The sequence below is a fragment of the Poecilia formosa genome, unplaced genomic scaffold (assembly GCF_000485575.1).
Source record: "Poecilia formosa unplaced genomic scaffold, Poecilia_formosa-5.1.2 Scaffold32, whole genome shotgun sequence".
Lineage (NCBI taxonomy): Eukaryota > Metazoa > Chordata > Actinopteri > Cyprinodontiformes > Poeciliidae > Poecilia > Poecilia formosa.
This window is the reverse complement of record NW_006799971.1, coordinates 197,945-223,118: the sequence shown is the minus strand read 5'-3', so window position 1 is coordinate 223,118 and position 25,174 is coordinate 197,945. Positions and strand designations below refer to the sequence as shown.

General features: G+C 40.2%; 3 protein-coding genes across 3 annotated transcripts in view; 2 read left to right on the top strand and 1 right to left on the bottom strand.

The window, feature by feature from the left end:
* The first annotated feature begins 664 nt into the window (after positions 1-664).
* On the top strand, positions 665-4,784 carry ptcd1 (pentatricopeptide repeat domain 1). Its single transcript, XM_007549567.2, has 8 exons — positions 665-1,302; positions 1,378-1,518; positions 1,965-2,183; positions 2,261-2,362; positions 2,640-3,296; positions 3,797-3,913; positions 4,031-4,213; positions 4,421-4,784. The coding sequence occupies exons 1-8, from the start codon at positions 871-873 to the stop codon at positions 4,670-4,672; spliced, it is 2,103 nt and encodes a 700-aa protein (XP_007549629.1). The 5' UTR covers positions 665-870; the 3' UTR covers positions 4,673-4,784.
* Positions 4,785-7,930: 3,146 nt separating this feature from the next.
* smcr8b (Smith-Magenis syndrome chromosome region, candidate 8b) lies at positions 7,931-19,423 on the top strand. The gene is made up of 6 exons (XM_007549566.2): positions 7,931-8,419; positions 11,166-11,578; positions 13,342-14,042; positions 15,417-15,833; positions 16,101-16,590; positions 17,357-19,423. The coding sequence occupies exons 1-6, from the start codon at positions 8,234-8,236 to the stop codon at positions 17,787-17,789; spliced, it is 2,640 nt and encodes an 879-aa protein (XP_007549628.1). The 5' UTR covers positions 7,931-8,233; the 3' UTR covers positions 17,790-19,423.
* LOC103136362 (uncharacterized) overlaps positions 18,667-25,174 on the bottom strand; it is a 10,488-nt gene continuing 3,980 nt past the window's right edge. The window contains exons 12-18 of the mRNA XM_007549565.2: positions 22,914-23,140; positions 22,764-22,843; positions 21,435-21,524; positions 21,260-21,334; positions 21,074-21,178; positions 20,513-20,618; positions 18,667-19,549 (exon numbers count right to left, since the gene is read on the bottom strand). Coding sequence (XP_007549627.1) covers positions 19,521-19,549; positions 20,513-20,618; positions 21,074-21,178; positions 21,260-21,334; positions 21,435-21,524; positions 22,764-22,843; positions 22,914-23,140 — 712 coding nt within the window. The 3' untranslated portion in view covers positions 18,667-19,520. The remainder of the gene's footprint in view (positions 19,550-20,512; positions 20,619-21,073; positions 21,179-21,259; positions 21,335-21,434; positions 21,525-22,763; positions 22,844-22,913; positions 23,141-25,174) is intronic.

Genomic DNA, 25,174 nt, shown 5'->3' with positions numbered 1-25,174 from the left:
GTTATTTACTTTTCAGGACATATTAACTTTGATACAAGTTACCTTTTTACTTTATTTGCAATTAAAATCATCTTTAAAAGATGGCGGTGTCCCCTTACAGGGTCCTCTCATAATACATCCACTTCATAAACTATTTTATTTTGTTAAAAGTACAGCTGGTTTTGCTTCAAGACTATCGGTTTTTGTTGCAGCACACATGCAGACCTCTGGCATTGCATATAATTCTTCGGAGAGACATTCCACATATGGAGCCTTCATTGGGTATAGTGTGGACTAATGTGAGCTTAGCTCCCAGAAATACTGATAATCATCAAATATTGTTATACACAATTTTATCTATTCAACTCAGAAAACTTCATTTGATTAAGGTTATTGATCCGATATTGGCAGGGTTCTGATTTTTTTTTCCATACGTTTTGGGAGTGTGCCCCATGCAATTATCTTTATGACCAGTAGAGGGCAGTGTGTGTGTGTGTGTGCGCGCGCATAAAGTCTAGCATCACTGCAGACAGAATAATACATTGATGATAAAATCGATTAAATGTGGGACTAGAAGGAGTTTTTTCGACAACTTGTTTAACAGGAAGTAGAACCATATGTTGTGAAATCACATCGTCTAAACCATAGACATCAATACGTATTAATGTCTATGGTCTAAACCGTCGTTTGTTTGCTAAAGTCTGGCGAATTTGTTCTCTAAATGATGACTCGGTATCTATTTTTCAGGTCTGGACTACTGCGTCATTGAAGCATGGTTGTTCAGGTCAACATGGTTTCCTCCAAACAACATTTGAGATTTTATATTTTAAAATAAATTAACTTTCAATTTATTTTAGAGGTAGAGAGTCACCACCGTGATAGCGCTTAAAGATGTTCGTTGTGATGCGGTGTTTACGAGAGTGGAGTAAAATATCTGTGACCAGGGTTTCGTTTTTCCCTTCGGAGACGGGGATTCTAACAACACATCTCGGAGGTCTCAGAATACCAGAGCGCAGGTTCGCAGTCCTCTCAGCGACTCCATGTCGGCTCCCTGTCAGGTTTGTGTCCCTGTCCGCCTCTGTCAGAACGGATCCTGGAGCCTCACCTGACCGGGAAAACTTCGGCTCCTTGTCTGAGGACATTTCCTCCAGGAGGTCGTTCAGGAAGAGCCGCCCGGACATCCAGAACCTGCGATACCGGGAGGATTTTATGGAGGAGGATGAGGAGGCAGAGGAGCAGAAGAAACCCCACAGAAGGACTGTGAGGAGAAACACTGCCTACTGGTACTTCTTACAGTGCAAGAGACTTATCAAAGAGAACAAGGTTTGCCTTAGTGAGCTGTCATTGCGACTTTCCTCACCTCTTTTCTTTGCATTAATGTTTCTATTTGTTCCGCAGCTGCAAGAGGCCCTGGATGTGTTCAGCAGCAACATGCTGAAGGAGGAGCGGCTGCAGCCTGAGGAGTTCAACTACTCTGTGCTCATTGGAGGCTGTGGTCGAGCTGGACAACTCAAAAAGGCCTTCAAACTTTACAACGATGTAGGGAAAAGTGTTGCAGTTTAATATCTGCCTCTCTTGTCATGCCATCACCCCTGTTTTTTTCTTTTCTTCCTTGTAGTTCTTACTTATTTCCAGTATTTTGAGATTTTATGTATTAAAATGAACAAAAAGAACTATAAAATCTGACAAGTTGAGTCTGAAAAACTTTTGTAGTTTTTACATGGAAAAAGTGTAGGAATCCAGATGATAAGTGGTGCTAGTTTAATGTTACACAATCTCACTGTTTGTGTGCTTTTTAAAAAAAAATTATTTGACTGGAAATATTTTCAAACAGCCAAGTTTGTTGGTTGTTAAGCCAGAATATTGACAATACCAAAACTTTTTATACTCAGCTGAGTCTAACCTTCCAGTTTACAGACCTTCCTAGTGACCCGGTCAGTAACCTCTGTAAAGCTCTGTGTGCTGCTGTCTGCTGTGTCCTTCAGATGAAAAAGCGAGGTCTGGCTGCAACAGATGCAACCTACACCGCATTGTTCAACGCCTGTGCCGAGTCGCCATCGAAGCAAGCCGGACTCCACCAAGCCCTGAAGCTGGAACAAGAGCTCCGGCGTCAGAACTACCCTCTGAGCACCATTACGTACCACGCTCTGCTCAAGACCCACGCCATCACCAACCACATCAAAGCCTGTGTTCACACTCTCCGGGTACGACAGCTGCCTTCTCATGTTGGGGTATAAGACATTGCGTTGCGTCTGTTGAAGAGTTTTGCTTGTGTTTGTAGGAAATGGTGAAAAATGGACACGCTGTAACTCAGGAGACGTTTCATTACCTACTGATGGCCTGTTTAACGGACAAAGACACAGGATTCAGACTGGCTTTGCAGGTAATTCTGATTCTCCGGAGCAGTGAGCAGGTTTTGGACTGACTGATTGGATATTTTTAGTTCTATTGAAATGATGCCAAATAACTTAGTTGCTTTTGACTGAACCAGAGTGTATACAATACATAGCGTCCTCCACACTTATTGGCACTGCTGATAAAGATGTGTGAAGAAAATGTAAATGAATGTATCAGTTTTTGCAGTAATATTCTGTCCAAAACAAAGCATTTCTTGTTTTGTTGTTTAAAGATTGTCGTTTTGCTGTTTCTGTTGACTGCAGGTGTGGCGTCAGATGCTGCGGTCGGGGATTGTCCCAGACTCAAAGAACTATACTCTGCTCCTACGAACAGCCAGGGATTGTGGGATTGGTGATCCAGCCTTAGCATCAAGTGTTCTGCTGAAGCCTGACTATGAAATTTGGAGGGAAAAGGAAAATGCGTCAGAAGCCAGTTACAAGGGTGCCACAGACATAGACCTTCTAGAGAGGCAGTTGTTTCTTGAACACAGAACTCCCAGTAACAGTCAGACAAACAACAAACTCAGTGAAGAGGAGAAACCCACCCATCTTATGCCAATCAGGCAAACAGAAAACATCTCACTGCCTTCTGACATAGTAGCCGACTCTATAGCCCCTAATCTGCTGGACCTTTTTGAAGGCAGAAGAGGGGCCATGCTCACTCTCAGCTCTGTAGACACAGCCTCTGACAGGTTGGCCCTTGTTGGTGGAGCTAAAGGTTTTCTAGACAAGATGGAGGCTAACGGACTGAGTCCAGACCTGAAAACTCTGACGCTCTTGGCCGACATGATGGAGCCTGGCCACCAGTCCCTGCAGATGCTGTTAAAGGCCGCCAAGCGGCATCAGGTGAAGCTCGACGTTGCATTTTTTAACTCCGCCATCCGCAGAACCGTTAGAGTGGGCACCCCAGAGGATGTAAAGGTAACGGCACACAAAACCAATCAGAAACGAAGTGAGTATCAAATCGTAACAAGCTCCCCTGAACTGGTTGCTATTGTCCACCTGTGTAAGTTATATTGGTCTTTCATGAAACAATGTTTACATAATTACTGTTACTTTACACAGCTACCATCTGTACGGGCCCAGCTTTTAAGAAAAGTCCAAAGAATTTCACAAACAAGTTCAATGAAGTAAATTTTCCACCGGTGGATTCAGTTTGAGCCGTAGAAACATCCCAAGGATGATCAGTGGAAACGGCTCAATCTGAGCTTCATGACAAAGGCTGTGAATACCTTTGAGATTTCTTGGCTTTCTATTTTTAATAAATTTGCATACAATTCAAAAACCTTTCATGCATTGTCATAACAGGGTATTTGTGTGTAACATAAGAAAATGTGGTAAAAGTGAAGCGCTGTGACTGCTGTATATGTTATGCGTAAATATGTGTGTGTACAGATAGTTTCCATTCCTACTCTCCCCAGGCTGTACTGGGTGTGATGCGACAGAGGAATGTCAGCCTGAATATTCAGACATATGGATGTCTGGCGTTAGGCTGTGATCGGCAGGAGGAAGGTCTGCAGCTGCTAAAAGACATGCAGGTGACATGCTGACTGTTTTATTAAACAACCTGACACTGCACACAATATACACACACAGCTGTTCTCACCACTTGACAGGCAGTAAACTGGTTTGTTTATCTCTGATTGTTTCTGCAGGATGCAGGATTTCGGCCCAATGTCCATGTGTTCTCTGCTCTGATTGGCCGGGCAACTCGGAGACTGGATTACATCTACCTGAAAACGCTCCTGAAGAGCATGAAGGACCTGAGTGTGTGGCCTAATGAGGTCATCATCCAGCAGCTGGAGTTTGCTGCACAATATCCTCCCAACTACAACCAGGTCAGAGCACAAACAAATAAAAAAAAATTCTGTCATGATCTACTTAAACAGATTAGGAAGAAAACCTGTTTTCTTCCTAAATCATTTTAAATAATATTGTTTTTCCACACCTTCCAGTATCATTCTCTTTAATGTCATCTTCAGATGTTGCTTATTTCTCATAATTCCCCTCTTTAATTGGTTTCCTCTCTGTTCGCTTAATCCCAGTACAAATCCAGAAACAACTACCTGGTGCACATAGATGGTTTCCGTGGTTACTACCAGCAGTGGCTGAATGATTCAGCTGCTCAGAGCACTGAGGTGGAAGAGGAGCAGCCGGAGCAGCCAGAGCAGCCGGCGCTGCAGTCTGAGTCAGGCGCTGTGGTGGACGGACTGACTGAGGCTCAGAGGAACCACAGAGCAGCAGCCAGAAGACATTTTTCTCGCCACAATAAGAAAAACATCTCCCAGTCTTATTAGGCTTTATCAATATGAATGGACTTGGGTCAAACAATGGCTGTAGTCAGGAAATGTGGTTTTGTATTGAAAATGTTGATGCAATTATGGTTTATTATATACTTGATACATTCTATCTGGTTTTTGTCTTGTGATTGGTTGAGTTTACGATCCTTTGTGGTGGGATGGCCCAGTTGGGATCCAGTTTCAGAGCTCCATCTAAGAGTGTAGGTTGAAGAGGTACCGCTGCCAGTGAGACAACCCCTCAGCATAATGCTGCTACCACCCTGCTTGATAGTTGGTCCATTCTTGGGTTTAAAATCCGTTTGAAGAACCCACCATGACGAGCCACTTAGCAGTTTTCAGTCAGGTTTTCTTCCTAATCTTTTTAGTACATCATGACAGATTAAATGACTATAGAAGAATACTAACAGACTCACAACTGTCATTAGAATGAAAAACTGTTATAAGGGATGGAGTTTATGCAGTATTTAAAGACAAGTAGTCCTGTAGCTTATGAATTTCTCACCAGGTTCATGGATTTTATCTGATCTTAAATCTGATCTTAAAGTATCTATTTACAGTAAGCTAATACTTTTACACCAGTTAAAAATTATTATTTGAAATTTTAATATCTAGAAATGAAACAATTCTAATCATAGTTCTGTCATAAACCCATTTAAAAAAAAAAACTTCCACTTTAATTTAAGCCATAACTGAATTTCTGCTGTTAAGATTACCAACTGAGCCAGTAGGAGGAGCCATACATCTGACATTAAGGTAAAGCAGAAAGGGAAACTTAAATGAGGATGTAATGTATGCAGAGCTTCATAAACTTAGTGTTATAAGTGGTTGTTTGTTTAAGAAGCATAAATGTCTAGAATAAGAACCAGAAGACACAAGTGGTGACATGATGAGAGGAACTACAGCGAGAAAAAAGTTTTTCTTCTCTCTTGTCTCTCCCAAAAAACAGTAAGTAGATGGCATCTATGGTGTATGATGGACTTGGGAACATTGAAGTTCTCCAGCAGGGAGATTTTGTGATGTTTTAAGCCTTTAACATCCTCCTCACTGTGCAAAGATAAACTTCAGTCATCATTCAGTCTAAGGTAAAAAGGAGCTAAGTCATATTTACACTTCAGAGAAATAGAAAGGTCTTTCACACATATTTGTATAAACCGATGTACCAATAAAGGTGGTTGAATATTAACTTCTGTTTACAGCCTCAGAATCATACAAAAAATGAAATGGGTCATAACTAAGCTGTTGCTTAGTGACAGCCTTAGTTTATGAGCAAGACAATAATGAACAAAGATGTAAGAGGTTCCACAGCTCAAGGAAGGGAGGCTTTCAAAGAGTTGGATCAGTTAACAACAACCAATCACGATGCAGAACAGGAAGGGCCTGTTCTTTAAAGAAAGCAGTAGTACAGCAGTCTAACATGTGACTGTCATCAGGATGTTATTTGTGCTTTTGTTGCTGCTGCAAACAATAAACATGTCCATAAATTTGAATGTGACTCAAACTGTGGCTGCAGGCTCTACTACACAAAGTAATGGGAAGATTATTTATCAATGAAAAAATATATATGTCGTTTTCTTTACTCCGTTTTGCAGGCTCTCTGTAAAATGTAATATTTTGTATTTTTATTTAAATGAATCCGCATATTCTTTAGTGCAGGTTGAACGTTATTTTTCTTAGCTTGAAAACATTTTTTCAACTTATTTGGCTGCTACATATTACTCCTAATGATTGTACATGATTGATATCAGTTTAATCATAACTGACTTAGAACGGAGTTGAAAAGAAGGTGAAAACATGAAATGAACACCGCTGTTAATGGTCCTTTTCATAATGTGCCGTAAACAGAGCAGTTATAAAATCTCTAAGCTATGTTTCCAGGCTGTTTTCTTTTTTCTTTTTAAGGAGGCTTGTTTGCTTTGAAAGTGAAAAAGCGGAAACATTTCTTTTTTTCACTTATGCGACTTGACGCAAGGCCAGTCCATCACATGTTTTCATTCCTTTGGGTGTGAAAGCTTGCTACCTCGAAACAGAAGCGAAAGAGGAACAGAAATCCCGGGACGAAGTTTGTGTAGGAAGCCTCATGACTGCAGCCACAGGGAACTAGCTAATCTACGACACTGAAGTTGGTATTTGATTTAAGCTTCCGCTTTAGTGAAGAACTATTACACATTTTTTCCCCTAAACATTTACTCCATTGATGTTCAATACTTAAGGTTGAAAAAAGAGAGCCTGCAAAAAGGTGAAAAAAGGTAAGAATCACCCTTTTCAGATGTCAACGCTTAAATGTATAAAACCTGGAATGAACAAAACTTTTAGTCACAACGTTGTTTTAAATAAACTTTAAAAAGTGACTTATTTCACAACAAGCTCTTATTGGTTTAGTTCATATTTGAAAAAGCAAGAGCAGTGTGTTAAAGTTCATACTACAAGAAAACTTTTCAAAACTATCACATGGTTCCACAAGGATCTATCTTGGGACCATTGTCATTATGTTATTAGTGACTCACCACAAAATTTCAACAATGTTCAGTGTCAAATGCATGCAGAAGATGATGATACTTGCAAAGACTGTACAGTAGACCACAAAGGTATTGAGTTTGCCATGGCAACACACCAAACATATATACAGCCTGCACTCACACCACAAGGGAATTTAGAGTGGCCAGTTGACCAAACATGTTTGGAGAATCCAGTGAGGACTCAGACATGAAAAGATCAATAATAATACTAATACTACCACCACTACTACTACTACTACTACTAATAATAATAATAATAATAATAATAATAATAAACACTATTACATTATGTCTTCACAGCACTTTTGCTGCTCGGGCCTAATAATATTAAAAACAACAATAATATACATGCACACACATCTAAGGAAATTTTAGAGAGACCAATCAACCTGACAGTCATGTTTGTGGACTGCAGGGGTTGGGGGGTCCAGAGTACCTGGAGAGAACCTACGCATGCACAGGGAGAACATGTAGACTCCATGCAGAAAGAACCTGCCCTGGTAGGGAGTTGAACTCAAGACCTTCTTGCTACAAGGCAAGAATACTGCCAACTACACCACTGCACAGCCATATTATATTTTATATTATATTATTTGCACGGTCTAACTTTTTGGTTCTGTCACTCAAATCTCAAACTGTTTAACGTTTTTATTTTAGCCTGGAGGCCTTCAAAAGCCCTTTATTTGAAAGGCCTTCAGAAGAACCGATGCTGAAGCTATAATTCAGACGCTAACTTCAGCATGATTTTCACACTGTAAAGTTTTTTTTAGCGTGTCAAAGACCGCAGCTCATAAGTTGATAAGTCGGAGTTTCCGTTTGCTTCAGCTTCTGGCATATCCATGTCGTACCATGGCCGAAAATAACTGTGCAGCTTGTTTGTTACTCTCCGGCTGTTATTATGTTGTCCAACAGAAACAGCTGACTCACTGACAGAGCCAGGCTGAGGCGGCATGGCGGTGGCTGACCCAAACGTTACTGCTGCTTCTTCAAGGTGAAAGTCAACGGTGGGATCCTCCATGGGCTGAGCCGTCACCGACTGAAGATGATTGGCTCACCGGACCTGCTGCCCTTCACCGGCAGCGGGGGGTTTGAGGAGGAAGGAGAGGAACCGGGGGTTCACACTCTGCCTGAGGAGTTCTCTGTCCGCCTTTTACCGCCTCACAACCCCTGGAGCACAGCAGCCCAGTTTCACCGGGACTTTATACTGGTGGCTGAATTCTCAGAGCAGGTGAGCGCTTTATTTCAGGCTGATTGGAGTCAGCCTGAAATATAATATATTAACTTTTTAAGTAAATAAACAAAAACCAACAAATAGCGAAATAAATGAATGAAAAGGGAAATGCAAAAATGACTGATTAAATCAAGAAATAAGTGAACGAGAGAATGAATAAGTAAATAAATAGGGAATAAAATTAATACATAAGCAAATGATACAGAGAATAAACAAGAAAGTGATTGAATGAATGGATAATTAAATCATAAAATAAACGAGTGGTTATGTAGAATAAATGAAAAAAAAAGATTAATAAGTTAATAAGTATATTAATGAAATAAAGAAATAAATTCAATTAAACTCTGGTTGACAATATATTTACTAATTATATGGAAAGTAAATTCTTATAAATGTGTTCATCTGTCAGTGTTTGTGATTCGTGAAGGGATCTGCAGAAAGTACATTTAGGGCACAAACATCATATACTAAAGAATAACATCAGATCTGTGGTTTCCAGATAAATGTGTCATTCAACATGACATCTAAAAATGTGATTGGGTTCTAAATCAACACTGTCTAAATCCGTTGTGTTATTCGGAAACACAGAACTGTAAAGTTTTGTGATTGTAAAGCACAATATTGATAAAGCTTTCGAGCTATTTCTCAAAAATATTTCAATCACTGCACAATAAAAACTGTCCAACTGTCCTTTTTAATTATAGGCAAAAACACAAAGACAAACCGTGGGTTAGTAAAGGATTACAAAATGCATGTAAGAAAAAGAATAATCTACATAAAGAATTTATAAAATATAGAACTTTTGAAGCTGAGTAAAAACATAAAACCCATAAAAATAAATTAACTATTATGAGAAAATGTAAGAAGGATTATAATCCTTCTTTAGGCTTCGTAAAACATTAGGGAATATGGAAGACATTATATAGGTTCATAAGAAAGAATTCTTCCGATACTACTCGCCCTTAATAATTTAATTATTTTTGACAAAACCCTGGATGAATATTTTGTAATGGTGGAGGATGATGTACTTGAATCATATGGACAAAAAATAAATTATTGAAATAATTTATCAGTATAAGAATAAAAAATCAATGGACCAGAATGGAATTAACATGACTCATTCATAATTGGAACATTTCCAAATACTATGAAAATCGCAAAAGTCATTGCTTTGTTTAAATCTGTCAATAATTTTTAATAATTATACAGTAGACATATGTCCCTAAAATACTATAATAAGTGTTTAGTAAAAAAGTTATCTATGTGATAAAAAAGTAAACTGACTGACTGTGGCTTCAGAGAAACCAACATCAGTGGCATTGATGCAGTTAACAGAAGAAATCATAGACAGTATGCATAAAGGAAATTTGCAATTGGTTTATTTCTTGATCTCAAGAAACTTTTTGACACCATCAATCGTGACGTTTTACTAAAAAAGCTGTGAAGGTTTAGAATTAGTGGGGTAGAATTAAACTACCGTAGAAGATACATTGGACAAAGGAAACAGTTTATAGAGGTAATCAGAATCAGATTTATTAAACATCATAACTTGTGGGTTCCTGCAGGGGCCAGTGTTGAGTCACAAATTACTTATTTGTATATAAATGACACACTCAAAGTATGAAACCTGCTAAAATATCTTATATTTGAAGGTGATACTTAGTATTTATTGTCTGTGCTGGAGAAAACATCCAACAACTCTCAGAGGCGGTCTCTGCAGAAATGAAAAAAACTAAAACATTGGTTCAAAAACAATAAATTATCATTAAATTCATGAGATTTAGAAACCTCAACAAACAAGAAAATAATGCAATCAAAAATAACCATCGACAGTGTTGATTTAGGACGAGTCCCTGAGTTCAGATTTTTAGGTGCCATGTTGGATGATAAATTTAGCTGGAAACCACAGATCTGTAAAATCAAAACTAATCAAAAGTGTTGCATTGTACCACACTTGACTTATTGTGTTTTGTATTTGACTTATGTTCTGTGAAAAAAACAGAATATAAGTCAAATACAACTTGCACTGACATGCAATTGTATGTCAGTGTGTGGGGTAGATTTATGGAATGGATAAATGTAATAACATGAAATGATGTATGTTTCCTGGTTGTTTGCAGTATGATCTCACAAATGAATGAAATAAAAAAGCGCATCATCGTTGCTGTTGTATGATATCAATAAAATGTCATGTAAAACAGTTTACTGTACAGTTATTTGCTGTGGATTGGACTTCACTTTTTCAGGAAGTATTTCTCCTTTTTAAAAGAGAACTGTTCCTCAAACGATTCTTCATTAAAACAAAACACCAGTCACAAACACAAACTCACACGAGTTCTTTTCTTCACTCAATACCAAACTTTATTAACTTTTTTGTGCTTTTAGCTGAACCTCATCATCAACATAATTTAACAGTACATTGTAATGTTAGATATAGAATCACCGTATGGCTATAATGAAAATCAGAAAAGAAACAAAATCCTTCTGTTACTCAACAGCAGTGGAGCTTATAGTTAAGAATCAGTACAGGTTTAGGGTAAAGGGTAAAACCAAAAACAGTTTGAGCCTGTTTGTTCATGCAGAATGCAGCAGGTCATTAAATCTTTAAAACTTACCATCCAGACAGGTGGTGTTGGTTGTGACGTAAATGGAAAAGCAGACCAAGTCACTTTTTCAGAAAAGAATCTAGATATCTGTTGCTCTCAGTGATAAATTGGATACATCCTCCTCTTCTGTCTTCCAGGTTGGTCCAAAGCCTGTCTTAACAATACCAAATAATCCGAAGATCATCGGCTCGTTTGACCTCAACCACTTCTCCGTCCGCATTATGTCTGTGGACTACCAGGCGTCCGGCCCGGGTCACACCTCCCCTGCTCTGTCTGGACCCCGCCTCAATTTCAGCGAGGACTCCAGGGTAATCCTGGGAGACTCAGCAGACGACTCGTTTGCGTATGTTCATCACCTGACCCTGTATGACCTGGAGGCTCGGGGGATGGTGCGACCTTTCTGCATGGCCTACGTGTGTTCGGACCAGAGCAAGCTGATGGAGAACTTCTCTGAGCTGTCCGAGTGTTTTTCTCAGGCCTCTGACAGCTTGAAGACTGGAAACAGACAAGCGTTCTCCTCTGAACTGCAGAGAAAGCTTCAGGAGCTCGAGTAAGTTCCTCTTTGTTTGTTTGTAGTAATTAAAGAACCAGCTGTTTCAGCTTTTTGGGATTGTTGCATTAAACCAGGACGTTACCAATTCATTTTGAATAAATTAGTCTGGAAGCTGACTGGAACAAATTGCATAAATAAGCAAATTGGTATTTTGAGCCAATCAAAGGAAGACTTTCAAAAACAGACTTTGCTGTTGGTAATAAAATTCATCTTAGTCTATGATGAAAAGAGGAATTATTTTTAATTATTAAATAATATTCCAATTTCCTCATTAAGTGGTTTACCGTCAAACAAAGAATGCAACATTCCTACAACCACATCCTTCTATTCCACACATAATGACAGCCAATCAGAATTGGCTGTCATTATGTTGGTAAATTTGCCATTTTTTTCAAATGTTCTGCAGCATATTAATGTCTGTGAGGGTTAAGGTACAGCAGAACTGTCTGTCTGTTCACCAGAGAAAATCAGGGCCTTGAAACGTGTGGAAATCTCGGAGCTCTGTTGTGAGTCTTTTCCACAACGGGATGAAATTGAAAAATGTGTTAAATTTTCAACAGATTTGAATCCTTTTTGCTTCTGTTAACAAAAAAGAAAATGTTATTTCGATGTTTTGTATTTGGATGGCTTCCTTCAGTTCACAATTTTCAACTCTTTTTAACTAATAGATCATGTTTTTTTTTGTTTAGTTACAGAAAACTTCCACTCACTAAAAAATCTAACCAGATCATTTCCCTACTTTTACTTAAACCAGACCTGTGTTCTTTTTACAAACAAAATAAATGTATCACATCAGAAGCTTTAAAGATATCTCTGTTTACGGTCTGATAATACACTGATTATAACAACTAAATGTTTTGTCCTCAAATGTCTGGAATGTTATCAAAATGCTGGACAAATCTGGAATTTTGAATGGGAATATCTGTAGAAATCTTGGAGCTAAGAGTAATTGTTCATATTTTCTAACAACCCCAAAACGGTTCCAGGCACAGTTCAGCCTGATAAAGATGTAAAGTGTTTTTGTCGAATTAGTTCAATTGATTCAAATAAATTTATTTATGTGGCAGTAATTCTTTATAACGGTTTGTGTTGACACATTTCAAATTAGCAGTGCCAATAAAAAGAAGACAGATTATGTGGATGAATGAGAAGCAGGACATGAAGGATTCCTACAGGTTTCAGGTTGAGGAGTCAGACTGCAGTGTTTTGGTTGTAGATGGTGCCACAATACAAGGTCAGGAGTTAAAAAGGTTTAGTTAGCTCAGGTTGAGCAAGATTTGATCAGATTCTGAGCATGTGCAGAGGGAGGACAGAAAATATGATGGAAAAGAGAAAAAAAGTCCACAACGGAGGATAAATGTGTGTAGTAGAAGGAACAGAGTGAGATGATCCTGTTGTTACACTTAAAGGAAGCAGGAAGAAGAAGATAAAAGTACAAATTAAAAAGTTTTCTGTCTAATTAGTTGTTGAGCACTAAATATTCAGATATATATTTTCATATTTGCTAGATCTGTCTCAGAAAAAGCATTCAGGGTTAAATCTCTCATTCTGATGTTTTTGCAGCCTGGATATGGAAAATACATTGTTTTCTGATTTTATTCTGTTCTTTTTGAGAGATAAAAAACTAAGACATATGGAATTGAAGGTGTAGCAAATGTGCAGAAAACCTGCTTATCTGATTTCTCAGAACAAAGTGTGAGATAAAATTCTGAATAGTGAGGAATTGTGAGTTGACTGAAGAATCCCTCTGACTGCTGCAGGTACAGACGGAGGGCCCTGCTGCAGGACACACACGCCTCCACAGGAGCAGGAGGCAGAGCTGATGAGCTTGAAGCTTTAGAGCATCTGATCCTGAACCACAGAGAGCTCCTTCGCCAGGTCACATCCTACCCAAACAGGAAGCTCCAGCAGCCTGACTTCCTGCCCTACGACACGGCCGACCTGCAGTCTGAGCCGTCCTCTCCCTGCCTTCCCTCCACTGCCTCCTGCAGGTCTGAGTCGCTTCTGAAGCCACTGGAGGAGCTCTGCAACTTCTACTTCCTGTCCCTGGTGAAAAACCAGCTGGCAGACACAGAGCGGCGTCTGCGTGGTGACAGGAGCGTCCTGCGAACTGATCGTGTCTCACAGCTACTGTCCAGGAAGCTGAAACTTACAAACTTCCTGTTTGAGCTGTGCTGCCCTGTGGATGCTGAGGAGGAAGAGGAGGAGGATGAAGCAGAGAGGGTCATGGGGAACACTGTGGGAGCTGTGGAAAGACAATCAGAAAAGCATAGTGTGGAGTTGTTCTCCTGTGTGGAAGAAATACAGATAAAGATGGAGGGAGTGGGAGGTGGGAGAGTGACCCCTGACCCCAGCACGTCCACAGACATGATGGGCAGCGTGAGCAGCAGCGACAGCATTGAGGTTCTCGGGACGGAGAAGTCGTACCGAAGTCAATGGGCCGTTGTATCCGACAGCAGAGGTACGTTATTAGAGTGATGGTGGAAGGAAAACAAAAACCTGCATCTCTAAACGGTACAAAAGATTTTCTCCTGGCCTTTTGGAGAAACTTTAATGAGTATTTTCATTTCTTTTAATTTGGCTCTTATGAGTCAAATTAAAAGCAGCTACACTGCTAAAACATAGAACCTTACCAAGTAGTTTTAGTCTAATTTCTAGTGCAAATATCTTAGCACACTTGGGATATGATGAAAGTAACTAAAAAACATATTTTCAGCAATAACTATGTGCTTGTTTTAAGTCAATAATTCCTGATTGTGACGCTTCAGACTGTCACAATGTTTCAGAAGCTGTTTGCTTGACAGAATCTCAAGTCCCATGCCTCTTGTGATGTCATCAATCCAAATGTACACAAGACACAATTAGCTGTTTAGCATTGTGTTATAACATTTAACATTCTTCAATGTTGCTTTTCAAAAACTGGATTTTAAAATCCTGGGTGATGAAGTCTATACTTAATACCTCATCTGCATTACATGTCAGTGGAAATGATACGCCACCTGATGGTATCTTTAATATCTGCATGATTGATTGTGACTTTTATCAATCAAGAATAGATGTTCTAATTTTCTGGGCTGTCATCAAGCATTTTACATGATAAACTGTTTAGTCAAAAATCATATTTCAGAGACGAGTCAGTCTGATATGAAGCAGCATCAGTCTCTGACTCTAGGCAGGTTTTCTGAAACTATCCAGCCTGTAGTGCTAAATGGAGTCGATTCCCGGCGCGGGGTCTTTCTGCATGGAGTCCACATGTTCTTCCTGTGCATGCGTTAATTCTCTCCAGGTACTCCGGCTTCCTCCCACAGTTCAAAGACATGACTGTCAGGTTGACTGGTCTCTCTGATTTATCCGTAGGTGTGTGTTTGTGTGATTGTTCGTTCTATCTGTCCCTGTGTTGCCCTGTGATGGACTGGTGACCTGTCCAGGGTGACCCCCTGTTGACCGCACCAGCACCCTTAGGATCCCCCTAGGGATAAGTGTGATGGATGGATGGATGGATGGATGGATGGATGGATGGATGGATGGATGGATGGATGGATGGATGGATGGATTTTTAAATGGGACATTTAGACTTTTCCATAGATCAAGTAGATAACAGTTTATTGTGTTGTTTCCATCTCGTTTCTATTGTACAGTTAATGATCTGTGCCTTGTTTTCTCAGCAGAGTGGTACAGAAGCACATCTGAAAATAATTCAAACTATGCCTTTTAGCAATTTATCAAGTAATTAAACTTCCAAAATGATCCATTTAGATCTCTGTGTTTTATTGCATTTTATTGCAGCAATGATCTGATTGAAAACAGTCGGTTCAGTAGTTTGTGTTCTCCACAGAAACCCGTGTCGGGACGACAGACGTGATTCTCCAGCATGCAGCAGGAGACGCAGGCATTCGGCGCCTGCGAGCCTCTGCCAGGCGTGCCAACAGTGAGGACAGCATCGAGGTTCTCAGCACGACTGAGTCCATCGTCCCTGACGACCTGTCTGCCATCACAGAGGAAGAGGCAGAGCATCACACTCTGACCAATGGATTTGAGGAAGAGGAAGAGTCAGAAGCTGGCTGTAAGACTGATGAAGTCCTCCAGGAGGAGAGGATGAAGAACACTGCTACTGCTGGGAAGGAAAGAGCTGAATCTGCTGGAAGAAAAGAACTTTTAGAGGAAATAATGTTCAATGTTCCAGAGAAAGACAATTCACTCACAGAGAAGAGTAACGAAGTCCATAAAGACAAGATGAATAAACTGCTACAAGGTAACACATTTACTGTACATTTAACAACATATATGACTATTTTATCCCAGGCAGTCAGGTCTTCCTGTAATCTTTTAAGAGATTTTTGGACTTCAAGATCTTTCAAAAGGTTTTTGATGATTTTACCTCCCAGCTCCTGTACCTGACATAAACTGTGGAGTGCGTGGTTCTGCTGGCATCAGCCCTCCAACTCCTGAGTCCGGTCTGTACTAAAAAGCTTACCGGTTTTCTTTGCTGTAATCATGTGATGAATCTGTTTCCACACAGCTGGAGACGCAGTGGAGTCGAGGCAGAAGAAGTTGAGGCCGGTGTTTGACCTCCATGTAAAAATGGCTCCTAAAAGCGTCGTGGCGGAGGGAGCTCTGCGCACGCCGCCCTGCGGTCCTGTGAGGCTGCTCAGCGTGGACGAGTTCTCTGACTGCACCAGCTTCACCAGCAGCTCAGAGCCACCGTCTCCCACCACAGCCAACCTCACCAGCACATGTGTGGACAAGAAAAGGAAGAGGAGAAGGGCTGGCCTGCGAGCCCTCAGGTTCATCAAGCAGCTCTCCTTCTCCCAGCATGCCATCTTCTGTTTGCTGATTGGCCGGCCACTGGTTGTCATCGGAGGAGACGAGCAGCTGGTGAGGAAGCTGGTGGACGGCTTGAGGCTCTTCCTGCCAGCTCCTGGTGCTGATGGGAGCGCTGTGATGTCATGTTTGGCCACGCCCCTCCAGCTGACCGACCTGCTCACCTGGAGGCTCGTAGGAATACACAGGTGACTGTTATGTGACTCGACCATATCTCTGCATTGGTTTGTTGACATTATTAATTCCTCCTGCCTCTTGTGGTTTGGTGCTGCCTGTCACAGTAACACATATTGTCAGGAGACAATATGTGTCCTGTCCCAGAAGTTTTTGATATAAACTAAGGCTGCACCGATTGCAGTTTTCTGGCCAATTATCAATCTTTATAAAGCTTGACACGTCGACAAAACAGTAGCAATTTATTTTGTCTGAAATGTTGTTAAATATAGCAAGAAAGTTGCCAGTAGTGAGGATGACGTGCAGACATGAGCTGGTGGCCGATCTAACAGTCAAACCTCTAACAGGAGAGCAGAAGAAGACAGCAGCTGATTTTTAGACCTTTGTTGAAACAGATAAGATCAGAGAATAAGATCAACTTCTCATGGAAGAATCGGCCGATCACCGATCTCCCAAAATTAAGGAAACTGGCGCTCATAAATTGGTGCACCTCTAGTACCAATCAATGCATTTAGAAGATTTTGTAATCCTTCTTAAGTCCTTCCACACAAATTTGTTAATTCAGGTATTCATGACCAGATAAAGCTGACCTTTCTTAGACAAATAGCAGCTTTTAAACTGCATGAAACTTTTGTATGCGTGTGCATATAAGGAGGTCAGTAACTATTGTTGCACCGGAGAAAACATTTAAATAGGCGAGTCAATTCAGAGGCAAAGTTTCATCTGCAAGAATTTCATACCTTTATATGTCATAAGATCCTGCTTGGTTTTCTTCTCCAGATCGTCTTCCAGTGCATCCTCTTCCATCCTTCAGTCTCTGACTCACTTGAGTCGTTACATCGCTGTGCTGGACCTGGATCAGAAGACGCTGCGCTGTCCTTCATACGCCGGATCCCTGGCCGGCTTCCTAGCCAGCCCTCACACCGGCATCAGCCGCGGCCTGACCTACCTGCTGCACCTGGAGAGCTGCCTGACTGCGCTGGCCAACCGGGTGCTGCTGCAGACCTTCACCGCTGCTTCCCAGCGTTACAGAGCCATCGCCGAGGAAAAGGACTCACAGCAAGCACCACAACTCTGCTGCAGTGAAAATGATTTTCAAGTGATGCACTTTCTGACTGACCTGATCGCACAGCGCCACACCGGACACGGACCGCCGCCTTTCAGGTTTTCCTACAGCTCAGTGCAGCTTCACAGGAACACATATCCAACATAAACTGAGGAGCAGAGCAGATTCACAGGATGCTTTTATTTTGGTACCTGCCCTCCGAGTCCATACAATGCCTTAGTTGTAATTAGCAGCTGCTGTATGTGCACAAAGGATTGTTCAAATTAATATAAATATGTGCACATTTAAGACTCAAACAAAAATGAATGTTAACTGTCTCCACCCATCAGCTTGACCTGGAGGTGGACATGAAGGAGCTGGTGCAGACCTCTACCCTGAACAGGTCGCCAGTCCATCAAAATTAAATTATACCTCCATCATAAATTCATACATATCAATAAATAAGCCAATGCAAAGATAACCTGTACACCGTATGGTTTCAGTTAGTCTGGTACTGTGACTTCTGCTTGTTTTTGACTAATTTCCTTTTTTTCAGAACAAAAATCTTTTTGTCATTTTGATCATTTAATCTAGTCAAACTATGCACCCCTAAGTATAAATGTCATGACTACAGGCAATGTAAAAGTGAATCAGAGAAAACCTCAAATCTGTAACATTTTCCAGATTTATTTAATCAAATCCAGAGCATAGGGAATCCTAAAACTGAGGGTTTATTTTTAAGACATTTTTTTAGCACTGACTGTCAGCAACTTGCATCCGCATAAGTGTTGTGCTTCCTAACTTTAATGCATAAAATAAACTTTTTCTAACAATGACTGAAAATTTTCCATTTTGAAGAATTAGCCAAATTTTGACTGTAAAAGTTTTAACCTATTAATATATTAACATTACTTTGGCCTTAAAAATCAAACCGCAGCTAAAGAATGCAAAATTACTTGAACATATTTTATTTGTATATGTAATAAATGTGATATATTCTATTGTGGATGATTACTTTGAAAATAAAGTCAGAGAAAAAGAAGGCCAAACACTGGAGTCATTTATTAAACCAGATTATCTCAGAAATCATTAACACTGATGGCAGTACAAGTCCTTATGAACATGAAAGAAAATCATTATACAGGAACAGAAACAGAATTCATGTCCACTCAGCAAATATTTGGTTGATCTTTAAAGTAGATTGAATACTACTGTACAACATGGAACAAGGTTTTAAATATGAAAGTAGAAAAAACAAAGTCAAATGGATGAATACATTAATGAGACAGAAAATAAAGGATGGAAATAATTCTTTTTCCATCTGAACTGATCTTTTTGCTGTGCATGTCTGCAAGTCAGACCTGCATAGGAACTTTTAATTTCAGTATTAGTCTGTTCTAAAGTTAATTTTTAAAGTTATCTTTTAAGCTTTGTCTAAATTGTTTTTTAAATAGTTGACTGATTTTCAAACTGTATAAAGCAACATATGTTATGGTCTAAAACCAGTGTTATTGTACAGCACATCAAAAACCAGTTTCATTAAATTACATTAAGAGAATTGAGGGAATTGTTTAGTTTAATAAATGGTAAAAGTGTGAAAGAGTAACGAGTTCTCTCCCTCTGTGTGTCAACTGATGCACATTCCTACCATCCACTGCACCGCAGGCGCAGTGGAATCTTACAGAAACAGTAAGATTCTGACAGCAGAATCTTGCTGTTGCTCAGCGTTACTGTCATGGTGTTTAAAGTAAACAAGAAATACAACAAAAGTCCCACATGGCTTCACATTGAGATAAAAAAAAAGAAGAAGAAAAAAAAAACAGTCCTTTTCGGAAGAAGTGGGCTCAGCAGGCAAGATCATCCAGGTGAGACTTTAGAGCTGAACCTCTGAAGGAAACTTTACTTGAAATCAACGACCAGCTGATTTCCTGCAGAGTTAAAAGACAAAGAGAAAAGATTATTGGGGAAAGAACACAAGCAGGCTGCAACAGAAGCTGATTCACTTCTTTTTGCCTTTTTATAAACTGTACAGCTCAAAAACACATTTTTCTTCCAAACAAAAATTTCACTTTGATATTTCACTGTGAAAACATGCTCAGAATTTGAAAAGGGAAATTCCTTCTTAGGAACTGAATCCGTCAACAATATGCTCCAGCACACAAACAGCTGTGTCCACTCACATGTGCACCATGAGCACACACCACACAGACTGAGCGGTCAGGACCAGGATCTGGGCCGCTGGCCTCCAGCTCCAGGCACGTCTCTGCTGTTGAGCTCTGTTCATCACTGATAAGAACATTGATAACCTCCATGTTGAGCTGAAGGTTTATGATATCTGTTACAATAACGAAAACTATATTTGAATCAGACTGGATCATCGGGATGACACAGGCAAAGTCAAAGTTTTAAGGGGTATTCCACCACAAAAACCCCCCAAAAAGGATAAACCCAACCATAAAAGTCAGAATGAATCTGATGACAGTAATAAATGATAATAACTACAACGACCATTTCAAATGATAGAAAACAATAGAAAAACATGCCTATCAAACAATGACATATGTATTTTGCTTCAGAAGGAAAGAAAAAATAAATATAAAAAATATATAAATATAAATAAAAATCGCTCAACACAACTAATGATTTTTTATTACCAATACAGATTATAGATTATATATTCAGTCTGAGTTGTCGGGCAAAAGGGAAAAACAAACAAAAACTCTAAATTTCAATATTTGTATCTGAACATGATTTTATTGAAAATGTTTTCTGAATCTGTGGTACTTCAATAATTAGCCAACATGGACTGCACTGCAGCCAGCTGTAAACATTTTTGACTTAAGGCCCAGGACAGAGCTCTGGCTCATCGCCATGACAACATGTCCTCATACCTGGTGTGTTTGACGGCTTCTGTGTAATCTCCTTCAGGAAGGAGTGGAGACGGTCTTGACTGGACGTCATGCCGTCACACAGCCACTGAAAGGCCCACAGGTTGTCCTGCAACACGGAATCAAACCCAAAAACCAAAATGGTTAGTTAACACGCTTCAGTTTAAAAAATAAATACAATGTTTTCTTACATCAAGTTTTAATAATAGTTCAGACTTATAAGTCACATAGGAATATTATCTTAAATGTATTTTCTGCATTTGCCCCAAAATTCATTATATGTTTGTCAAATGGATATTTTAAAATGTAGCTTTTATATTAAACAGCTGCAATCAAAAATAAGTAAATAAAAATAAAAACAGGTCAGTGTGAATCATCCTAAAAGTTTAGCATAAAAATGCTAATCAAATCATCAGCTTCCTACAAAACCTAATCTAAAGCAACAATAAGCTCTGGTTATCATAGGCTTCCTGTTGTCTGTGTTCAGCTGCTAGTGCTGACCGGAGGCCAGTCACACCGTCAACAGCAACAAGCGCACGTTGCTTTCATATGGGGAGATATTACCTTATAAGCATTGAGAACAGGCAGAGCTGGACTAAAAGAACCCTGAAGGATTCTGACACCCAAGGCTCCTGTTACCAACAGCAACAAGGCCTGATCTGGGTATGTCTGTGGACAAAAGCACACGACCCGTTACCACAGCAGTATGAATGAATCACATATTTAATACGGATATCTTTGCAAACTTACCCTGAGAAAGCAGCGGGAAATCTGTATGTTGTAACCCTGCTGGTTGAGCTGGTCTATGACGGCATCCCGCGACTCCTGGACCATCAGGAATAAGACGGGTAAACTTCAGACATTTAGCATGAATCGATAGCAGATCTCGAGTCTCAGGAGCAATTATTAAAACTGAAGAACATACGTATAGAAACTGTTGGCTGGGTATGGGCAGGGCAGTCGGAGAGCCATGAGGAGAGCAGACCACTTTCAGTAAACTGGCCCAACACTCAGGCTGCAGGAGAGAATCGGACACAAATCAGTCAAACTGTCCAACTGCCTTGCCACAGTTTATAGGATATAAATACAAGACATATTAGGGTTAGTCATTTCTTTCCACAAAAAAATAAAGCAAAGTTGGAAAATCTGTATGTGAAACACTAAGTAATGCCCTGGGACATTACTTAGGTCAACACAAGGTCAAGCTGCTTTTCACTACAATAAAGGAACAGATGCAGAGCAGGAGAAGGCTACAATACAGAAAAAATTATAATAGATAATAAGAGAAAGAGTCATCATATAAAAAGAAATATTTACTACAAATTCAATGATGAAGAAAAGTTAAATGACAAAAAGGAACTTATAAAACAAGTTTACAGAAAATCTGCAGTACACTAATGTTTTCAGTCCTGGTTGTTTGGTTAAGGTGTTTCAGACTCTGGATGACTCCAGGAAAGTAGGTTCATGTTTTCTGGTCTCATTGTCCAAAAACATTTTTGGTTCTTGTTTTGTTTTTATAGGTATTCTTCTAAGCTTTGTCCTCAGAACAGTTTTTTTTCTTCCCCCATTTTTAAGGTTTTGTTGCCTCTAGTGGCAGACAGTGAAGAGAAAGACATGCAAAAAGCGGCCGGAGCTGAGAATCAAACGAGAAAAACGGTTTTGTCACTGAGCCATGTGGCGCCCCCATCAGGCCACTTTACAACAGTTGAGTATTTTTACAAGCATAAAACATTTCAGTCAGCCTTTCCAGGAGAGACCTTTCCAGAAAAAGCACCACAAGGTGCAAAACGCAGAAGAGCTGAAGACCTGGGAACTCCAGCTGGACGCTACAGGCCTTAGTTACAGTTAACCTGAACTCTAGAGTTCTAGAGTCAAGAAGACAATAAGCTTAAAAAAAAAGTCATTTAAAAATCAGTGCATGCTAATCTCAATGAAATAAAGAAATGTTTTTTTTTTTTAAAGAAATTTGGGCTAAAATTCAATCAAATTTTATTCAGATAAAATCAAACAAGAGTTAGTGATGGTAAAGGTCGTTCTAACTATTAGGAAAATGGTAAACTTTGTTTTTCCCCCCACACAGCTTCTCTATTCCTTTTAATCATAGTTTAAATTAAAGTTTTTACACTTGAAGATATAATTAACTTGTGTTTTTCTGTCTCGTGAACCACGACAACTGGAGAGTGTTTTCTTTTAGCATAGCGATACGCCAGATATTCATGAAACATTTCATCAGAAATAGGAGCTGCAGACTTACATCCGAGTAGACCGACAAGGAGCATCTCTGGGCTTTGAGAGCAAACTTCACCAGCTCAGACCTCTTCAGTGGCACAGCATCTACACACAGGAGACGTGTTAAAACCATTCCTCTTCACATTTTATTCAAAACAAACAATCCTTTTCTGACCTTTAATCGGTTCCCAGGATGCCTCAGAGAAGCAGAGCTGCTCCAGCTGGCTGACCGTCAGCCTCGGTGCCGTCGCCGTCTCAAATATCCGGAGGAAGAGGAGGAAAATGGCCGGAGTGAAGCGGGAGGCGGGGGGGTTTACTGGGGGAAAGAGGCTTTCCAATGCCGACCCAAACTCTCCTAACTTACACTTGAAGAAAGGAATGAGGTCTTGGATGTGCTGATACCTGATTCCAAATCAGAAAATAAAACAACTTACTACTGTTTGTGTCTGAATGGTTTACATGCCTCCATCTACCAGCTTTTTCTTAAGAGAAACAAAAATGGCCAAAACCAAGTAGGTCTGAAAAATGGTATAAAGACCAAACAAATGAAAAATAAAAACAAAATACATATTTGGATGATCAAACGGGTCAAAATCTTCTCTTCCAAAAGAAATAACTTGACTTGAGATATTTTTTAAGGGACATGAAACTTTGATTGAACAAGCTTACCACAAAGTCTTTAAAGTCTCAAAAAACCAAGTTGATCATTTTGTGGTACCAATCAGAAAACAAGACAACATGCAAAGGTAGAAATGTTATCTTCTCGATTAACTGGTTTCTGTGTTGATGAATGAAACNGAGTAGTTGCATGGATTTGGAGAGCAGCAAAAAAGTTCCTGCATGTCAAGGTCACAGATAAAGAAAAGTGGGAGGTGGTCCCTTTATCTGGTGTCATTACAGTCGGCGAAAGAGAAGATGTGTTCAGAGATCTATGCCTGGCAGCACAAGAAGGTGTACAATTTCCAACCACAACGACTGATAGACTGGTTGTCTACAAAGATGGAAAAAGCGGGCTCTTGATGTGTGGTGGCAGAGTTCAGACTTTTAAGGAGGACCACAGAGCCGTTCCTCTGTTGCCTTTCCAATCTTGGATCTCTACTCTTCTAGCCCGAGCAGCACACAGTGAAGGACATGATGGAGTGGCAGGAACTTTGTTGCATATGCGGAAGAAAGCATGGGTCATCAGAGGACGAGTCATTGCCAGAAAAGTTGTCGATGAGTGTGTATTGTGCAAAAAGGTGAGAGCGAAAACCTGTCAGCAAATAATGGGGGATCTGCCTGAAGAAAGGTCTAGTCCAAGTGCACCATTTCAGTTCATATCTGTTGATTTGTTTGGCCCTTACCAGGTGAAAGATGACGTCAAGAAAAGAGTAAGCATGAAAGTTTGGGGTGTGTTGTTCTGCTGTATGGCAAGTAGAGCCATTCATGTTGAACTGGCAAACACACTATCTACAGAGAGCTTCATACTTGCCTACCAGAGGTTTACGTCCATCAGAGGTCATCCCCAGAAGGTGTGGTCTGACCCAGGTACGAACTTTATTGGGGCAAAACCCATTCTGCAAGAAATGTATGCTTACCTGAGACAGCAAGACAAATTTTCACTTGAAGAGTATGCTGCAAAAAATGGGACTCACTGGACATGGAAAATTCTTCCAGCCGATTCACCACATCGCAACGGCGCAGCTGAAGCTGCTGTCAAGATCATTAAAAGAGCGTTCCAAAGTCTTGGCAGAGTGGAAGGCCTTACCTTCAGTGAGTTTCTTACGACGGTTAAGCTAGCTGCCAATCTAGCCAACAAAAGACCTATTGATGCTAGAGTACAGAGCCATGAAGATCGAATACAGTACATCACTCCAAACACCCTGTTGCTCGGTCGAGCTACACAAAGTGGAGATTTCAAGACATTTGACTATACCACTTATCCCTTTAAAAGGCTCCGAGAAATACAAACTCAAGTTGACTACTTTTGGAGGTCCTGGAGTCAACTTGCAGGTCCCAACTTGTTTGTTCGTGGCAAGTGGCATACTGCTGAAAGAAATGTTGCTATGGGCGATGTGGTCTGGCTCTGCGACCAAAACGCACTAAGGGGGCAATTCAAGATGGGTAGAGTTGTTGCTGTGAATCCTGATTGCAAGGGCATAGTCCGGGATGTTTATGTGAAAGTGTCTCCAAGTGGGTATAGTTCGGGAAATACACCAAAACCTCCTGTGAAATGTTCTGGATTGGTGAAGGAAGTTCAGGGCACCATACTCCATCGGGACGTCCGGCGCCTTGTAGTGCTCATCCCAGCAGAAGACCAAGTAGAGGGAACCAGCTCGCTTAAAAAATGCGATCTTCCCAGGTAAAACCTTGCAAGATCGAGTGGAAGGTGTTGCGCAGATCTGCTCATTAGTTCAGATGTGGGTGCATGAATAGACATTTGTGTGTGCACACACA

Excerpts from the sequence above, each read along its gene's own strand:
- smcr8b (XM_007549566.2), top strand. The coding sequence starts at position 8,234 with ATGATTGGCTCACCGGACCTGCTGCCCTTCACCGGCAGCGGGGGGTTT. Across the intron at positions 8,420-11,165 it reads TGGCTGAATTCTCAGAGCAG|GTTGGTCCAAAGCCTGTCTT; the intron begins GTGAGCGCTTTA and ends TCTGTCTTCCAG. Across the intron at positions 16,591-17,356 it reads AGGCTCGTAGGAATACACAG|ATCGTCTTCCAGTGCATCCT; the intron begins GTGACTGTTATG and ends TTTCTTCTCCAG.
- ptcd1 (XM_007549567.2), top strand. The coding sequence starts at position 871 with ATGTTCGTTGTGATGCGGTGTTTACGAGAGTGGAGTAAAATATCTGTG. Across the intron at positions 1,519-1,964 it reads CCTTCAAACTTTACAACGAT|ATGAAAAAGCGAGGTCTGGC; the intron begins GTAGGGAAAAGT and ends TGTGTCCTTCAG. Across the intron at positions 4,214-4,420 it reads ATCCTCCCAACTACAACCAG|TACAAATCCAGAAACAACTA; the intron begins GTCAGAGCACAA and ends GCTTAATCCCAG.